A 13,085-nucleotide genomic window follows, 5' to 3' on the forward strand; every position below is an offset into this window, starting at 1 on the left:
AAAAAAAAAAAAAAAAAAAAAAAAAAAAAAAAGAAAAGAAACAGGAAACCACTGATGGTTAGCAAAGGCGGCAGAGGGCCAGGCATGGTGGCCCACGCCTGTAATCCCAACAAGAAGGCCAGGCACGGTGGCTCATGCCTGTAATCCCAGCAGTTTGGGAGGCTGAGGCAGGTGGATTGCTTGACGCTAGGAGTTCGAGACCAGCGTGGCCAACATGGCAAAAACCTGTCTCTACTAAAAATACAAAAAATAGCTGGGCATGGCAGCGCACACCTGTAATCCTAGCTACTCAGGAGGCTGAAGGGGGAGGATTGCTTGAACCCGGGAGGCGGAGGCTGTACTAGCTGAGATTATGCTACTGTGTTCCAGCCTGGGGGAAAGAGTAAAACTGTGTCTCAAAAAAAAAAAAAAAAAAAAAAAAAGAATTAGCCAGGAGAGGCGGCATGCACCTATGGTCCCAGATAGTTGGGAGGCTGAGGTGGGAGGACTGCTTGAGTACGGGAGGCTGAGGCTGCAGTGAGTGGTGATTGTGCCACTGCACTCCAGCCTGGGCAACAAAGAAAGACCCTACCTATAAAAAAAAAAAAAAAGCAGGCAGGGGCAGGCTGGGCACAGCAGCTCCTGCCTGTAATCCCAGCACTTTGGGAGGCCAAGGAGGGTAGATTGCTTGAGGCCAGGAGTTCAAGACCAGCCTGGCCAACATAGTGAAACCCTGTCTCTACTAAAAATACAAAAATTAGCCAGGTGTGGGGGCAGGCGCCTCCCAGATACTCAGGAGGCTGAGGCAGGAGAATTGCTTGAACCTGGGAAGTGGAGGTTGCAGTGAGCCAAGATAGCACCACTGCACTCCAGCTTGGGCAACGGAGTGAGACTCCATCTCAAAAATCAATAAAATAAAATAAAATATAACCTTACCTCCAGATAATACAACCCAAGCACCAGGTGATATGATCCTAGCCCCAGGTGATATGACTCACGCCCCTGGGGCAATAACTCTCCTTGTAAAGGAGCAATTCCAGTGGCAATGGATGGGAACCTAGGGGGCGTAGGGAATCGGTGGGAATATAAGGAGGCCTGGGTTGCTTGCTTGCTTTCTTTAATGGGACCAGGAGACTTCCCAGGTAAAACCCCCCATGGACTGTCACGGCTTTACACCCCGGGTTCGAGGCTTGTCGGTGGGAGACGTGGCCCTGCTGCAGGTGTGGAGTGTTTCCCGGGCTGAGCTCCACCCCAGTAACTGCCAGCTTGGGGCCGAGGTCAGCAGGTCAGGCCGGGAAGCCCACAGGAACCCGAGAAGGGGGTTCCCAGTGGACATGAGGGTGGTCGGCCCATGTGGCGAACATGTGTATGGGGAGAGCTGCCCTCTGGGGGTGTGGGGGGCCTTATCTCTGTCCAGGGGCCCCGACTGTGGGGTCTGCGCTGTCCTCAGACCAGCTGCTGCTGGGAGTGCCCTGGAAACACACGCTTTCTTGATGGGGGCTCTCTCAGTCCCGAATGCCCGGAATGCAGAGCCTGAGGCAGAGGCTTCCTGCTGGGGTGGGCAAGTCCAGAGCGGCATGAGCGGCAGGGAGAGTGACGCAGGATGGACAGGAGCCCATGGACGGCGCGTGCACCCGACCGCACAGTCACACATGGGGGTCCTCCAGGCAGCGGGTGGAACGCATGTCGTGCTGTGCAGGGGAGGAGGAGAAGCGTTTCTGCACCAGCTCTCATTGACAGAGGGTCAGCTGTGCTCCCCTCTGGATGGCGCCCATGGGTGTGGGTGGGTCCTGGGTATCTCGGCCTCCCTGGCAACACAAGCTCTGAGCAGAAGGCACGGGCAGAAGTGGGCAGGGGAAGGGCTCGGCCAGGGCCCACGTGACGTCGCTGCCTGGGGACATGCTGAGCTGTGGCTCAGTGGCTGTGGTGAGGGGTCAGTCATCTGCAGTGGCCACTGACCTCATGGTCACTCGTCAGGCATGGAGTGAACCTCCTCGTGGCCCTGGGGATACAGTCACCTGAGACATAGCTCCAGGGAGCCCCAGGGCCACAGATGGTTACACCCCGAGGACATGCTAGGGGAGCCTTAGGGGATCAAAGCGGAGTGAGGTGAGCTCCGGGCAGTCAGGAAGGGCTCAGAGGCAGGGACTGCTGGAAGGTGGAGGAGGAATTCGCCAGGTGGGGGACAGCATTCCAAGGGGAGGCAGGACTGAGGACAATGGCCCTGGGGGATTCCGTGGCCCTGTGTGGTCGGTGCAGTGGAGGGACTGAGCAGTGAGGAGGGGGTGTGGCCGCTGTGTTGAGCCGAGAGGAGGGGACTGAAGACAGGAGGTCCCTGTCCTGCTGCCTGGGGCCTGAATGCCCCTAGACCTCCTTTCTCCCTTTGTTGCTCCCAACCAGAGCCCCAGGGCATGAGAGGACGCCACCCACACAGGGCTCTGCGCCTCACTGTGACCTCCATCTGCGGGATCGGCATGGGGCCAGAGTCACCAGAGCCAAATGTGCGTGGGAGCCCCAGAGCGTTCAGGCTGGAGGAGGAAAGGCTCTCTGGGAAAACCTCCTCTGTCCTGGGTACTGCCTGAAAGCCAGGACTCCGAGGACCACGTGTCACCTGCTCCACCCTCAAGCGGCCCGGAGGGTCCGGACCCAGAAGTGTGGGCAGGACATGGCAGGCGGCAGGGGGCCGGTCGCTCCCCTTTCAGGTCTGACCAGGCCCCCAGGAAAGCCAGCCACTGGGTGGGCCAGGAGCGGGGGTGGCTGAGTCAGCAGGGCAGAGGTGCCCGCGAGTACTGAGCTGGGGCCCAGGCTGGTTCCAGGACTTCCTTCTCTTCACCCAGATGATGCTCAGCTCATGCCCACTGCTGCCCGGAGCAGTCAGCAATTTTGTACCCTCCCGAGCAGGGCCCAAGCAGCCACCGCTGCTCCTCAGAGACCCCACTGGGGGCCGAGCTTGGAGGGCAAGGCGGATCGTGGTTCCAGCCCATCTGTGCCTGTCTCTGAAGCCCCGAGCACTGCACTTACTCCACGAGACCACGCGGGGCCACAAGACCACATGGGTGGCTGCAGGAGAGTGCGTGGTTCATCTTCACTCAGGGCAGTGTCTGCGCTCCGGCCTGGGCCCTTGGTCTGCAGGTCAGTGTTGGCCGTGTCCTTCCCATCAGCGCATCCAGCTGGGCTCTGGTTTTACGGGTGAGGTGGGGATGGTGAGAGCCAGGGACAGATCGGTGTCTTCATCGCAGCTTCCTCGCCACAGCTTAGGGGCCTCAGTGCCCCCTTCGCTGCTGGTAGGGGTTTGTCACAGGGCTCCTGGCCACATTCCAGGGTCCTAATGCCAACCTTCTAACCCTCAGCTGGCCGCTGAGGCCAGCAGGCAGGTTCCAGGCTGGACTTCAAGCCACAGGTGCCCAGGCAGGTCCATTGCTGACATCAGCGAGGTAGCACCCTGAGCATGGATGGAGCCGAATGCCAGCTTCAGGCAGGCAGGTGGCAGGGGCCCGCAGGTCAGCTCCCGGTGGGCAGGTGGGTGGGAGAGGAGGATGGTTACTGAGGCCAGCCATGGGGGATGATGGTGAGGCCTCCCCTCCCCTCCCCCCTCCACTCCCCTCTCCTCCCCCCGTGGGATATCATGGCATATCACAGCTGGTATGTTCGATGTCTGCGAAGTACCTGAAGTTTGTGTCCTCCCAAAAGGCAGGAGAGCACATGCTGTTTCCCAGGTGTGTTCCACGCGGGCGTCTCACTCAACCCTCCTCTGAGCAGCAGCAGGCAGGACCCTCGCTTTACAGGCGAGGAGGGGGTCGAGGCTCCTGGGGCTCTGTAGCTTGTCCAAGACCTCAAGGCAGTGAGAGGCATGGCTTGGGCACACGCTGCCCAGCTTCAGAGCTTCCCTGAGGACTGGGCCTGGCTCCCACAGAGGCAGGCAGCGATAGCAGTGACCGCAGGCTTCCTCCCTCGGCTGGGCTGCAAAAGAGCGGGGGCGGGGGTGGGGAATCAGATGTACGGGCAGTGGGAACTTGTCTGCTGCCTGTGAAGAAACGGCCTTTTGCCTGATTGGTCTGCAGAGCCCCCAGCTCGGTGCCTTGGCTGGGACCACCCCTTAGAAGAACCCAGGACCCTCGGCAGGAGCAGGTGGGAGTTTGTGCCCTGCTGATCAGTTCCTGTTCTTGGTTTCCAGGAAAGGGAGGCTGGGGAACCCAATGGGAATTCACTCAGGGAAATAAAACAAGAAGTCCCCGAATCTCACAGTCCCTGACAAGGAGTCAGGAAAGCAGTATGCGGAAGACACAGAGACTGTGGTTGCCTCTGGGGAGGGATCCTGGCTGCGAGGGAGGCATAGAGTCCACTGCATGAAGATTGTTTCTCGTTTGTATTTGTTTTTGAGATGGAGTTTCACTCTTGTTACCCAGGCTGGAGTGCAATGGCACGATCTCGACTCACTGCAACCTCCGCCTCCTGGGTTCAAGCAATTCTCCTGCCTCAGCCTCCCGAGTAGCTGGGATTACAGGCATGCGCCACTATGCCCAGCTAATTTTGTAGTTTTATTTAAGACGAGGTTTTGCCATGTTGGCCAGGCTGGTCTTGAACTCGCCATATCAGGTGATCCTCCCACCTCAGCCTCCCAAAGTGCTGGGATTACAGGCACAAGGCACTGCACCCAGCCTGAAAATTGTTTTAACTATGTACATATTTCTTAAAATTGTCTATCATGATAAAAATACATAATATAAATGTACCTTTTAAATCATTTTTAAGTGTCCAATTTGGAGACATTAAGCACATTTACAATGTTGTATAAACACTACTATTTCCAGAATCTTTTCATCACCCCAAAGAGAAACTCTGCCACTGTTAAACAACAGCTGCCCACTTCCCCCTCTGGCCTGGTAACCACCCTCTGCTCTCAGAGTACACAGAGCCACATGGTGCCTTCCTTCTGTGCCTGGCCCCCTTCCCTCCATGTCCTGTGCTCAAGGTCCAGCCCCATGCTGGCGTGGTGGCTTACACCTGTGATCCTAGCACCTGGGGAGGCCAAGGCAGGAGGATCGCTTGAGCCTGGGAGTTTGAGACCAGCCTGGGCAACACAGCAAGACCCCATCTCTATGGGAAAAAAAATTAGCTGGGTGTGGCAGTGCACGCCTGTAGTTCCAGTTACTTGGGAGGCTGAGGTGGGAGGCTTCCTTGAGTCTGAGGTCCAGGTTACAGGGAGCCATGATTGCACCACTGCAATCTAGCCTGGTAGCCTGGGTGACAGAGTGGGACCCTGTCTCTCTCTCTCTCTCTCACACACACACACACACACACACACACACAAGTTCATCCCTGTTGTAGTGTACATCAGAGTTTCATTTCTTTTTATGGACAAATAATATCAGATTGTATGAACAGACCACATTTTGTTTCCACACTCCGTTAACAGACTCTGGGGTTGTTTCCTCTTAAAATTATTATTTACTTTATTTTTTTGAGACAAGATCTTGCTCTTTCACCCCAGGCAGGAGTGCAGTGGCGTGATCTCAGCTCACTGCAGTCTCCACCTCCTGGGATCAAGTGATTCTCCTGCCTCAACCTTCTGAGTAGCTGGAACTGCAGGCATGCGCAACCATGCCCGGCTGATTTTTGTAATTTTAGTAGAGACGGGGTTTCACCATGTTGGCCAGGCTGGTCTTGAACCCCTAACCTCAAATGATCCACCCACCTCAGCCTCCCAAAGTGCTGGTGTTGCAGGTGTGAGCCACAGTGCCTGCCAAAATTATTATTATTTTTGAGACAGGGTCTTGCTCTGTTGCCCAGGCCGGAGTGCAGTGGCACCATCACTACTCACTGTAGCCTCCACCTCCTGGGCTCTAGAGATCCTCCCACCTCAGCCTCCTAAGTAGCTGGAACCACAGGCAGGCACCACCACATCTGGCAAATTTTTTTTTTTTTTTTTGAGACGGAGTCTCGCTCTGTCACCCAGGCTGGAGTATAATGGCGTGGTCTTGGCTCAATGCAACCTCTGCCTCCCAGGTTCAAGCCATTCTCCTGCCTCAGCTTCCCGAGTAGCTGGGATTACAGGTGCCTGCTGCCACACCTGGCTAATTTTTGTATTTTTAGTAGAGACAGCGTTTCACATGTTGGCCAGGCTGGTCTCAAACACCTGACCTTGTGATCCACCCACTTCAGCTTCCCAAAGTGCTGGGATTACAGGCATGAGCCACCGTGCCTGGCTGGCGTGCCTGGCTAATTTTTACTTTTTGTATAGATGGGGTCTTGCTCTGTTGTCCAGGCTGGTCTCCAACTCCTGGCCACAAGCTATCCTCCTGCCTTAGCCCCCCAAAGTGTTGGGATTACAGGCGTGAGCCGCCACACCCAGCCTGAAATTAATTTTTAAGTATAGACAACTAATGATGACTATATTATATCACTGGGGAAAAAGTTACGATCTGCGTGATAAAGCTTAAAGTCCCTCTGACCCCCCTGCCCTGGCTTTTCCTCTCTCCCAAGGGGACCTGACCATTGTTGCTCTCCCAAGACTGAGTTACTGGCCGGGCGCAGTGGCTCACGCCTGTAATCCCAGCAGTTTGGGAGGTCGAGGCAGGTGGATCATTTGAGGTCAGGAGTTCAAGAGCTGGCCAACATTTTGAAATCCCATCTCTACCAAAAATACAAAAGTTGGTCAGGTGTGGTGGCACACGCCTGTAATCTCAGCTACTTGGGAGGTTGAGGCAGGAGAATCACTTGAACTCTGGAGGCAGAGGGTGCGGTGAGCCGAGATTGCTCCACTGCACTCCAGCCTGGACAACAGCGGGAGACTTTGTCTCAAGAAAATACAATAAAATAAAAAATCACTGTTTTAAACAGCGACAAAAATAAAAAGCAACAGCAAGCTGAGAAAGGGCTCCCAGCTGTGGGGCAGTGGGACAGGAGTGGCTTTGGACTTGGAATCTGGAAAGCTGGGTGCAAAGGCCGGTCTTATTCCTTTGGCAAATGGTTATCCCGCTCTGGCCGTTAGCATCCTCTTCTGCAACAGGGGTTGAGTTAGAACACGGTCCAAATTCCTGAACGGGCCGTGGACTGGGCACAGGTGGGCTCCCCTGCCCTTGCCCGCCCCACCTCTCCCTGGTTGGCAAGCAGAGATCTTTTTCAGAGTATTTGTCTCCATTTTGCTAATTGTATTTTGTGAATAAGTGAATTATGTATGAAGCAAAATATTAAAACAGCACCAAAGGGTATAGGTGAAGACCAGGTCTCCCTCCCACCCCAAGCGGGTGAGCGTGGCCCTGAGTGTACCTGCTTGCTTTTCCCAATTGTTAACACTGTAACTTAGCAATTGTTCCTCCTGGATAACAGAGCAATTGCAGGATTCTCTCCAACTGCTGCTGCATGGTAACTTTGTATCTTAGCTTCATGTTGATACAAAACACGTAGCCAGATTCTCTTTTTTACCTGCTGCGTAGCACTCCACTGTGAGACACACTATCATTTATTTGATAGACTTTTCCGGGTGGAGAGTTTTTCTGCTTTTTGCTACTTTAACAATTCTAGGACACATACATCCTCCACCTTTGCAAATCCATCTGCAGGGCAAGCTCCCAGACTTCCCCACCTCTGCAGCAACTTTTCAAAGCCTGACCAGAGGGCGAGACTTGCCGAGAAAGTAAATCAGCCTCTTTTTTTCTTCTTTGAGACAGAGTCTCATTCTGTTATCCAGGCTGGAGTGCAGTGGGGCGATCTCGGCTCACTGCAAGCTCCGTCTTCAGCGTTCACGCCATTCTCCTGCCTCAGCCTCCCGAGTAGCTGGGACTAGAGGGGCTTGCCACCATGGCCGGCTAATTTTTTTGTATTTCTGGTAGAGATGGGGTTTGACTGTGTTAGCCAGGATGGTCTCGATCTCCTGACCTCGTGATCCACCCGCCTCGGCCTCCCAAAGTGCTGGGATTACAGGGGTGAGCCACCGCACCCAGCCTATATCAGCCTTTAAACACTAGACTTCCCATGAAAATCTCCATTCCTGCTTTTTTTTTTTTTTAATGGAGTTTGGCTCTTGTCACTGAGGCTGGAGTGCAGTGGCATGATCTCGGCTCACGGCAACCTCCGCCTCCCAGGTTCAAGCGATTTTCCTGCCTCAGCCTCTTGAGTAGCTGGGACTACAGGCGCGTGCCACCACGCCCGGCTAATTTTTGTATTTTTAGTAGAGATGGGGTTTCACCATGTTGGCCAGGCTGTTCCCGAACACCTGACCTCAAAGTGATCCCCCCACCTCCTACCCCTTTGCCTCAGCCCCCCAAAGTGCTGGGATTACAGGCCTGAGCCACTATCCCGCCATCTTTTTTTTTTTGAGCTGGAGGGTGTGGGCTTGTGCTGGGGTCTCATGAGTTGCCAGTGCCTTGAGGATCACTGGCCACAGTCCCCCCAACCCCACTCACTGCCTTACGCAGCTGAGTTTGGGAGCCATGGACTGAGCCCAATTAAACGGCGTAGGGCCCTTCTCCCTCTTTCTTTCTGCGCCCACCTCAAGGGCAGACGAAGGCCAAACTGGCGTGGCCTGGGTGAGGGTCCTGAACACCCTGGACTCAGACCCTGCCTCTCCGTGGCAGGGCGCCGCGGCAGCAGGTGCACAGGCCGTGGCTGTCACTCTCACCGTCTCACGCCAGAGCGACCCGGGCAAAGCCGCGCGCGGTGGCCGGCCTGGCTGGGAGCAGCCCCCGAGCCCCCGTCAGACCAACGCGCATCGCGGCACTGCTGGGACCCGAGCATCCCGCGTGCTCCCTCCGGGACCACTAGGCCCGGCCGCCGCGGGAACTCCGAGCCTCCCCACGGTCCCCAGGGGGCGCTGCGTGCTCGTGCCTCGGGGAGCAAAGCGAAAGTCGCTCGGGCACGCCGGGTGCAGTTGCGCGTGGGGCGCTGTCTGGGGGAGCCAGAGGCCCCGGGACCCCTTATGTAGCGCCCCGGCCCCAGCCCCAGCCCACCCAGCGAGAAGCTTCCCTGCCCACCGCCGCGCACGCTCGGAGCCGCGGGGCTAAGGCTGCGGGAGGGGAGGGGAGGGGTCCGCTCCGGGCCAGCGCCGGTCGGGGGTCTCCGGGCTCCAACGCACCAGGGCAGGCCGGAGGCGGGACGGGCCGCGCCGGACAGCGGAGGGGGTGCCTGGGCGCGCCGGGCCGTCGGGGAAGCGCGGAGGCGGGCACGCCGGGGAGGGCGGGCGGGGGCCGAGCTTATAAAGGCCCGCGGGCGGAGGAGGGCGGGAGCCGCCGTCCGGCCCAGCTCGGCCCCAGTGAGCTGAGCGCTGCGCTCCGCCGAGGGGCAGGGCGGACGCCTGAGCGAGCGCGGGCCTGGGACGTCGGCACCGGCGGCGCGGCCGGAGGAGAAGGAGGAAGAGGAGAAGGCGGCGCGCGGGTCCCCGCGGGTCAGCCATGGCGCGCCGGCCTCGGGGCCCCCGCACCGCCCCATAGCGCCGCGGCGTCCGCTCGGTCCGGGCCGGGCCCTGGGCCCTCCAGCCATGGAGCCGCACGTGCTCGGCGCGGTCCTGTACTGGCTGCTGCTGCCCTGCGCGCTGCTGGCTGGTGAGTGGGGGGCGGGCGGCTGGGGGCGACGGGAGGGGGCTGCGTCTCGGCTCCCCACGGCCTGGACACCGGACGACGCCGGCCGGGGTGAGGGCTGTGGGCGAGCGGGCGCGGAGATTCCCAGGGACGCGCGACCCGGGTGCCCGCATTCCTGAAGCATGAGCGCGCCAGGCGGCGGCGGGGCTCCTGTCCCAGGGCCGGGCTGGAAGGGCGGCGGCGGGTGGGGGAGACGGCACCGCGTGCCCACGGGGGCGGTCGAGCGAGCGCCGGGGATAGCGCGGCTGGCGTCTCCGCCGGGGTGCTGCGGAGAGGGGGCCGCCGGGGGAGGCGGTGTTTGTCCGGGTGGGAAGGGCCGGAGCGGTGGTTGGGGGAGCACGAATCTCTTTTTCTCTTTCGGGTTTGAAAAAAAAAAAAAAAGCGCACAGTTGCATCAGGACTTCCTGACAATCTGGGAAAAGGCGGGCTTCCTGCCTGGAGCTGTTTAATTTGGAGCTTCCCGAGCCCAACGAACGTCCGTGCCCAGGGCCCAGCCCCGCTCACCACTGCACCCCCGTCTGCCGGACTGAGGCGGTCCCACACTTTGGAAAAAAATAGTGTGGGTTCCTCCCTTGCCCTACCGGGCTCAGTTTCGCAGGGGCGTGGGCCGGCCTGTGCCCTGGTCTGGGGGAGGGGACACCCTCGGAGGCTGTGGCCTGGTGTCAGGCCGGGGCAGGGGTCCCCAGTCCTGGCATCTGTGTCCCCTACTTGCTGGGCAGTGGTGCCCTTTTGCGAAGCACACCCAGGTGGGTTGGTGCTCCACGGCCTGGCACCCCTATCCCTTCCCTGACCCTGGCCTACCCGGGACCCAGGGCCCGCTCCCTCTGCCCGGGGGCTCCCCACGTGTGACTGAGCTGGGAAGCAGTCAGATGAAACTAACTCACGGACAAGTGGGATGGTTTGCATTGGGAGTCCGCCGTGGACACGGCAGGTGGGGCGTTTTGATTCTAAAAGCCCTTCCACAGCCCTTGCTCCAGGTGGGAGCTTGCGCAGCGCTGGCTTTGGGGGTCTAGAGCCGCCTGCCTGAGGCTCCCAGACAGACTGCGTTTTGATCGGTCGCACAGAAAGGTGGTGAAACTTGGGGAAGATTTTCTAGACAGGAATCAATGAAAACCATTGAGGCCGGAGAGGAGAGGTTTTGAGCAACTGTCTTCAGTGTGGTCAGCCCTGTGTGGACTGGGCAGCCTGGGACCTGCTCCCAGTGCAGGGTCAGATGGGCCGTAAACAGGGCCCGGCTGTGTTCCTTCCTGTGCCTTAAAAACAAGCAGGACGGCCTGGCACAGAGGCAGAGTCTAGAGCTGACAGGCCTTAGAGAGGGAAACAGGAAAGCTTCTGAAACGTCCCGTTCACACCGATCGTTCCATTTCCTCTTGTGTCTGAGTGGGAGCGGGGGTCCTCCCTGCAGGGAATGCCCCCCTCTCAGACGGCGGCTGCTCCTTGGGCGGAGTTGGCAATGTTTTTCTTTAAGTGACCAGATGGTAAATATTTTCATTTCACAAAATCTTCTTCTGGTATTTTTCCAGCCATTGAATGTAAAAGCCATCCTGAGTTCATGGGCTGTACCTAAACAGGTGTTGAGCCAGATTTTGTGGCACATGTGGTTTGCTGCCCCCTGGGCGTTGGTCAGGGGGCCTGGGTTCTGCCTCCTCGATTGCTATCCGCGTGGGGGATCTGGGGGAGGGATCACTGTTCTTCTTGCTTTTGGCCTCCTTGGGGAGGATGGGGAGGTAGCCCAGGGGTGCTCACCCCAGGCCACGTGTCAGTCTTCTATGAAACTTTTAAAGAATAATGATGACTGACTGACTGTATAGTACTTTCCATCAACCTAAAACTAGCCCCAAATAAAGTCTTTTAATGTGAAAGATGCTGAAGCCCAGGCCATACCCCACACTGATTCTGTGTCTGGGGATGGGGCATGGGGCCTGGGTCTCAGTGTTTTCTCTCAGTCGCCTGGGGGAGGTGGAAGTGGAGCCGGCCAAGAACCCTGCCTGCCTGCTGGCCGGGACTCCTGAGTCAGGCTCTCTGGCCCTGGGGTGTGGGCAGCTCCAGAGGGACCCTCGATCAGCAGCTTCAGCTGGCCTGTCCGGAGGTGGGACCCTGGCTTTGCTCTTTGGAGTGCCCCCTCCCTCTCTGGCGAGCTTTGGCTGGAAGCACTTCTACGGTGTTTTGGAAATGAATGAGGCCTTCAGAAGGCATTAGTCACTGTGTGCCTTTGCTGGCTCAGACAGTGCCTGGTGAGGGTGTGAGTCATCCTGGGGTGCCCCTGGCCCCCACGCCCTCCCCGTCCATTGCAGGATCATTACCCAAAAATCTGGCAGGGAGCTGCCCTGCCCACAGGGAGCAGGGACCTCCTTCAGCAGTCTCAGCTAGTGTTGCTGGAGCCTTGGGGGATCAGGGCCCATCTCTTCTAGAGAGATGTCAGGACAGGGCTGGGCGCGACGGCTCACACCTGCAATCCCAGAGCTTCAGGAGGCCAAGGTGGGAGGATTGCTTGAGCCTAGCCGTTCAAGAGCAGCCTGGGCAACGTAGAGATCCCCATCTCTACGAAAAATGTATAAAAAGTAACTGGGCATGGTGGTGGTGCACCTGTAGTCCCAGCTACTCAGGAGGCCAAGGTGGGATGATCATTTGAGTCCAGGAGGTGGAGGCTACCGTGAGCCATGATTGCATCACTGCACTCCAGCCTGGGTGACAGACCCTGTCTCAAAAAAAAAAAAAAAAAAAAAGAAAGAAAAAAACGGCATTTGTGATTCTGATAATACAGGACCACACCTCCAGTTCTATCAGCGGGAAATCTAGACAGGGCTGCAGGACTGTGTCACTGACTGGGGGACACCCACATGGGCTGACAATATGGCTTCTGCTTTTCAGGGTGCCTCGTGGCACAGCCTAGGGGCACACCCACGGCCGGCAAGCTGGGCGTCACTTCCTTCAGGCTGATTGTCACTGAGAAGTGTCACCAGTTAGCATGAGGGATGCTTCCTCCTTTTTCAGACCATTGTCACCATCAGAGTCTCACCACCCCTGGGAGGCAGCCGAGAAGCTGGGGAACAGCAGGCACTTGGCTGACAGTTGCTCAGCAGTGCAGACCCGCCGAGCCCAGCATGGCAGAGTCACCCTTTGGAGGCCTGTGCCGGGGTCTCAGGACCTGCACAGAACCCTGGCCTGTCCCATCCGAGGGTGCTGGGAAGAGCATGGCCGTGGCATAGTAGGGTGGGAGCTGCTTTCCTCTGTGGCTTGGGGGCCCCTTCTGAGCATCAGCTCTCTTGTGTGGCAGAGGGGCGCACTGTGTCTCCATGCTGGGCCTGGAGGTTGGATGAGTCAGCAGGAGAGCCTGGGGGCCTGCCTTACGGCACCAAGGGCTGCGGGTGTGAGTGTGCACATGTGTGCGTGTTTGGGGAAGGGGCCGGGGACTGCCCAGGAGCTGAGGATGGGTCACAGCGGGCGGTCGTCCCACAGTGGGTCACTGGTGCCCAGGACACAGGGAGCTCCAGCCCCAGCTGCCAGGGTCCCATAGAGAGGAAGTGTCCT

General features: G+C 58.1%; 1 protein-coding gene across 2 annotated transcripts in view; it reads left to right on the forward strand.

Annotated features, from left to right (window-relative positions):
* The first annotated feature begins 9,414 nt into the window (after positions 1-9,414).
* The window catches only part of PIEZO1 (piezo type mechanosensitive ion channel component 1), a 67,940-nt gene continuing 64,269 nt past the window's right edge, over positions 9,415-13,085 (forward strand). For both annotated transcript variants that reach the window (XM_032156207.2, XM_032156208.2), the window contains exon 1: positions 9,415-9,518. In XM_032156207.2, coding sequence (XP_032012098.1) covers positions 9,455-9,518 — 64 coding nt within the window. In that variant the 5' untranslated portion in view covers positions 9,415-9,454. The remainder of the gene's footprint in view (positions 9,519-13,085) is intronic.

Source organism: Hylobates moloch, unplaced genomic scaffold (assembly GCF_009828535.3).
Source record: "Hylobates moloch isolate HMO894 unplaced genomic scaffold, HMol_V3 SCAFFOLD_6, whole genome shotgun sequence".
In the NCBI taxonomy this organism is placed as follows: domain Eukaryota; kingdom Metazoa; phylum Chordata; class Mammalia; order Primates; family Hylobatidae; genus Hylobates; species Hylobates moloch.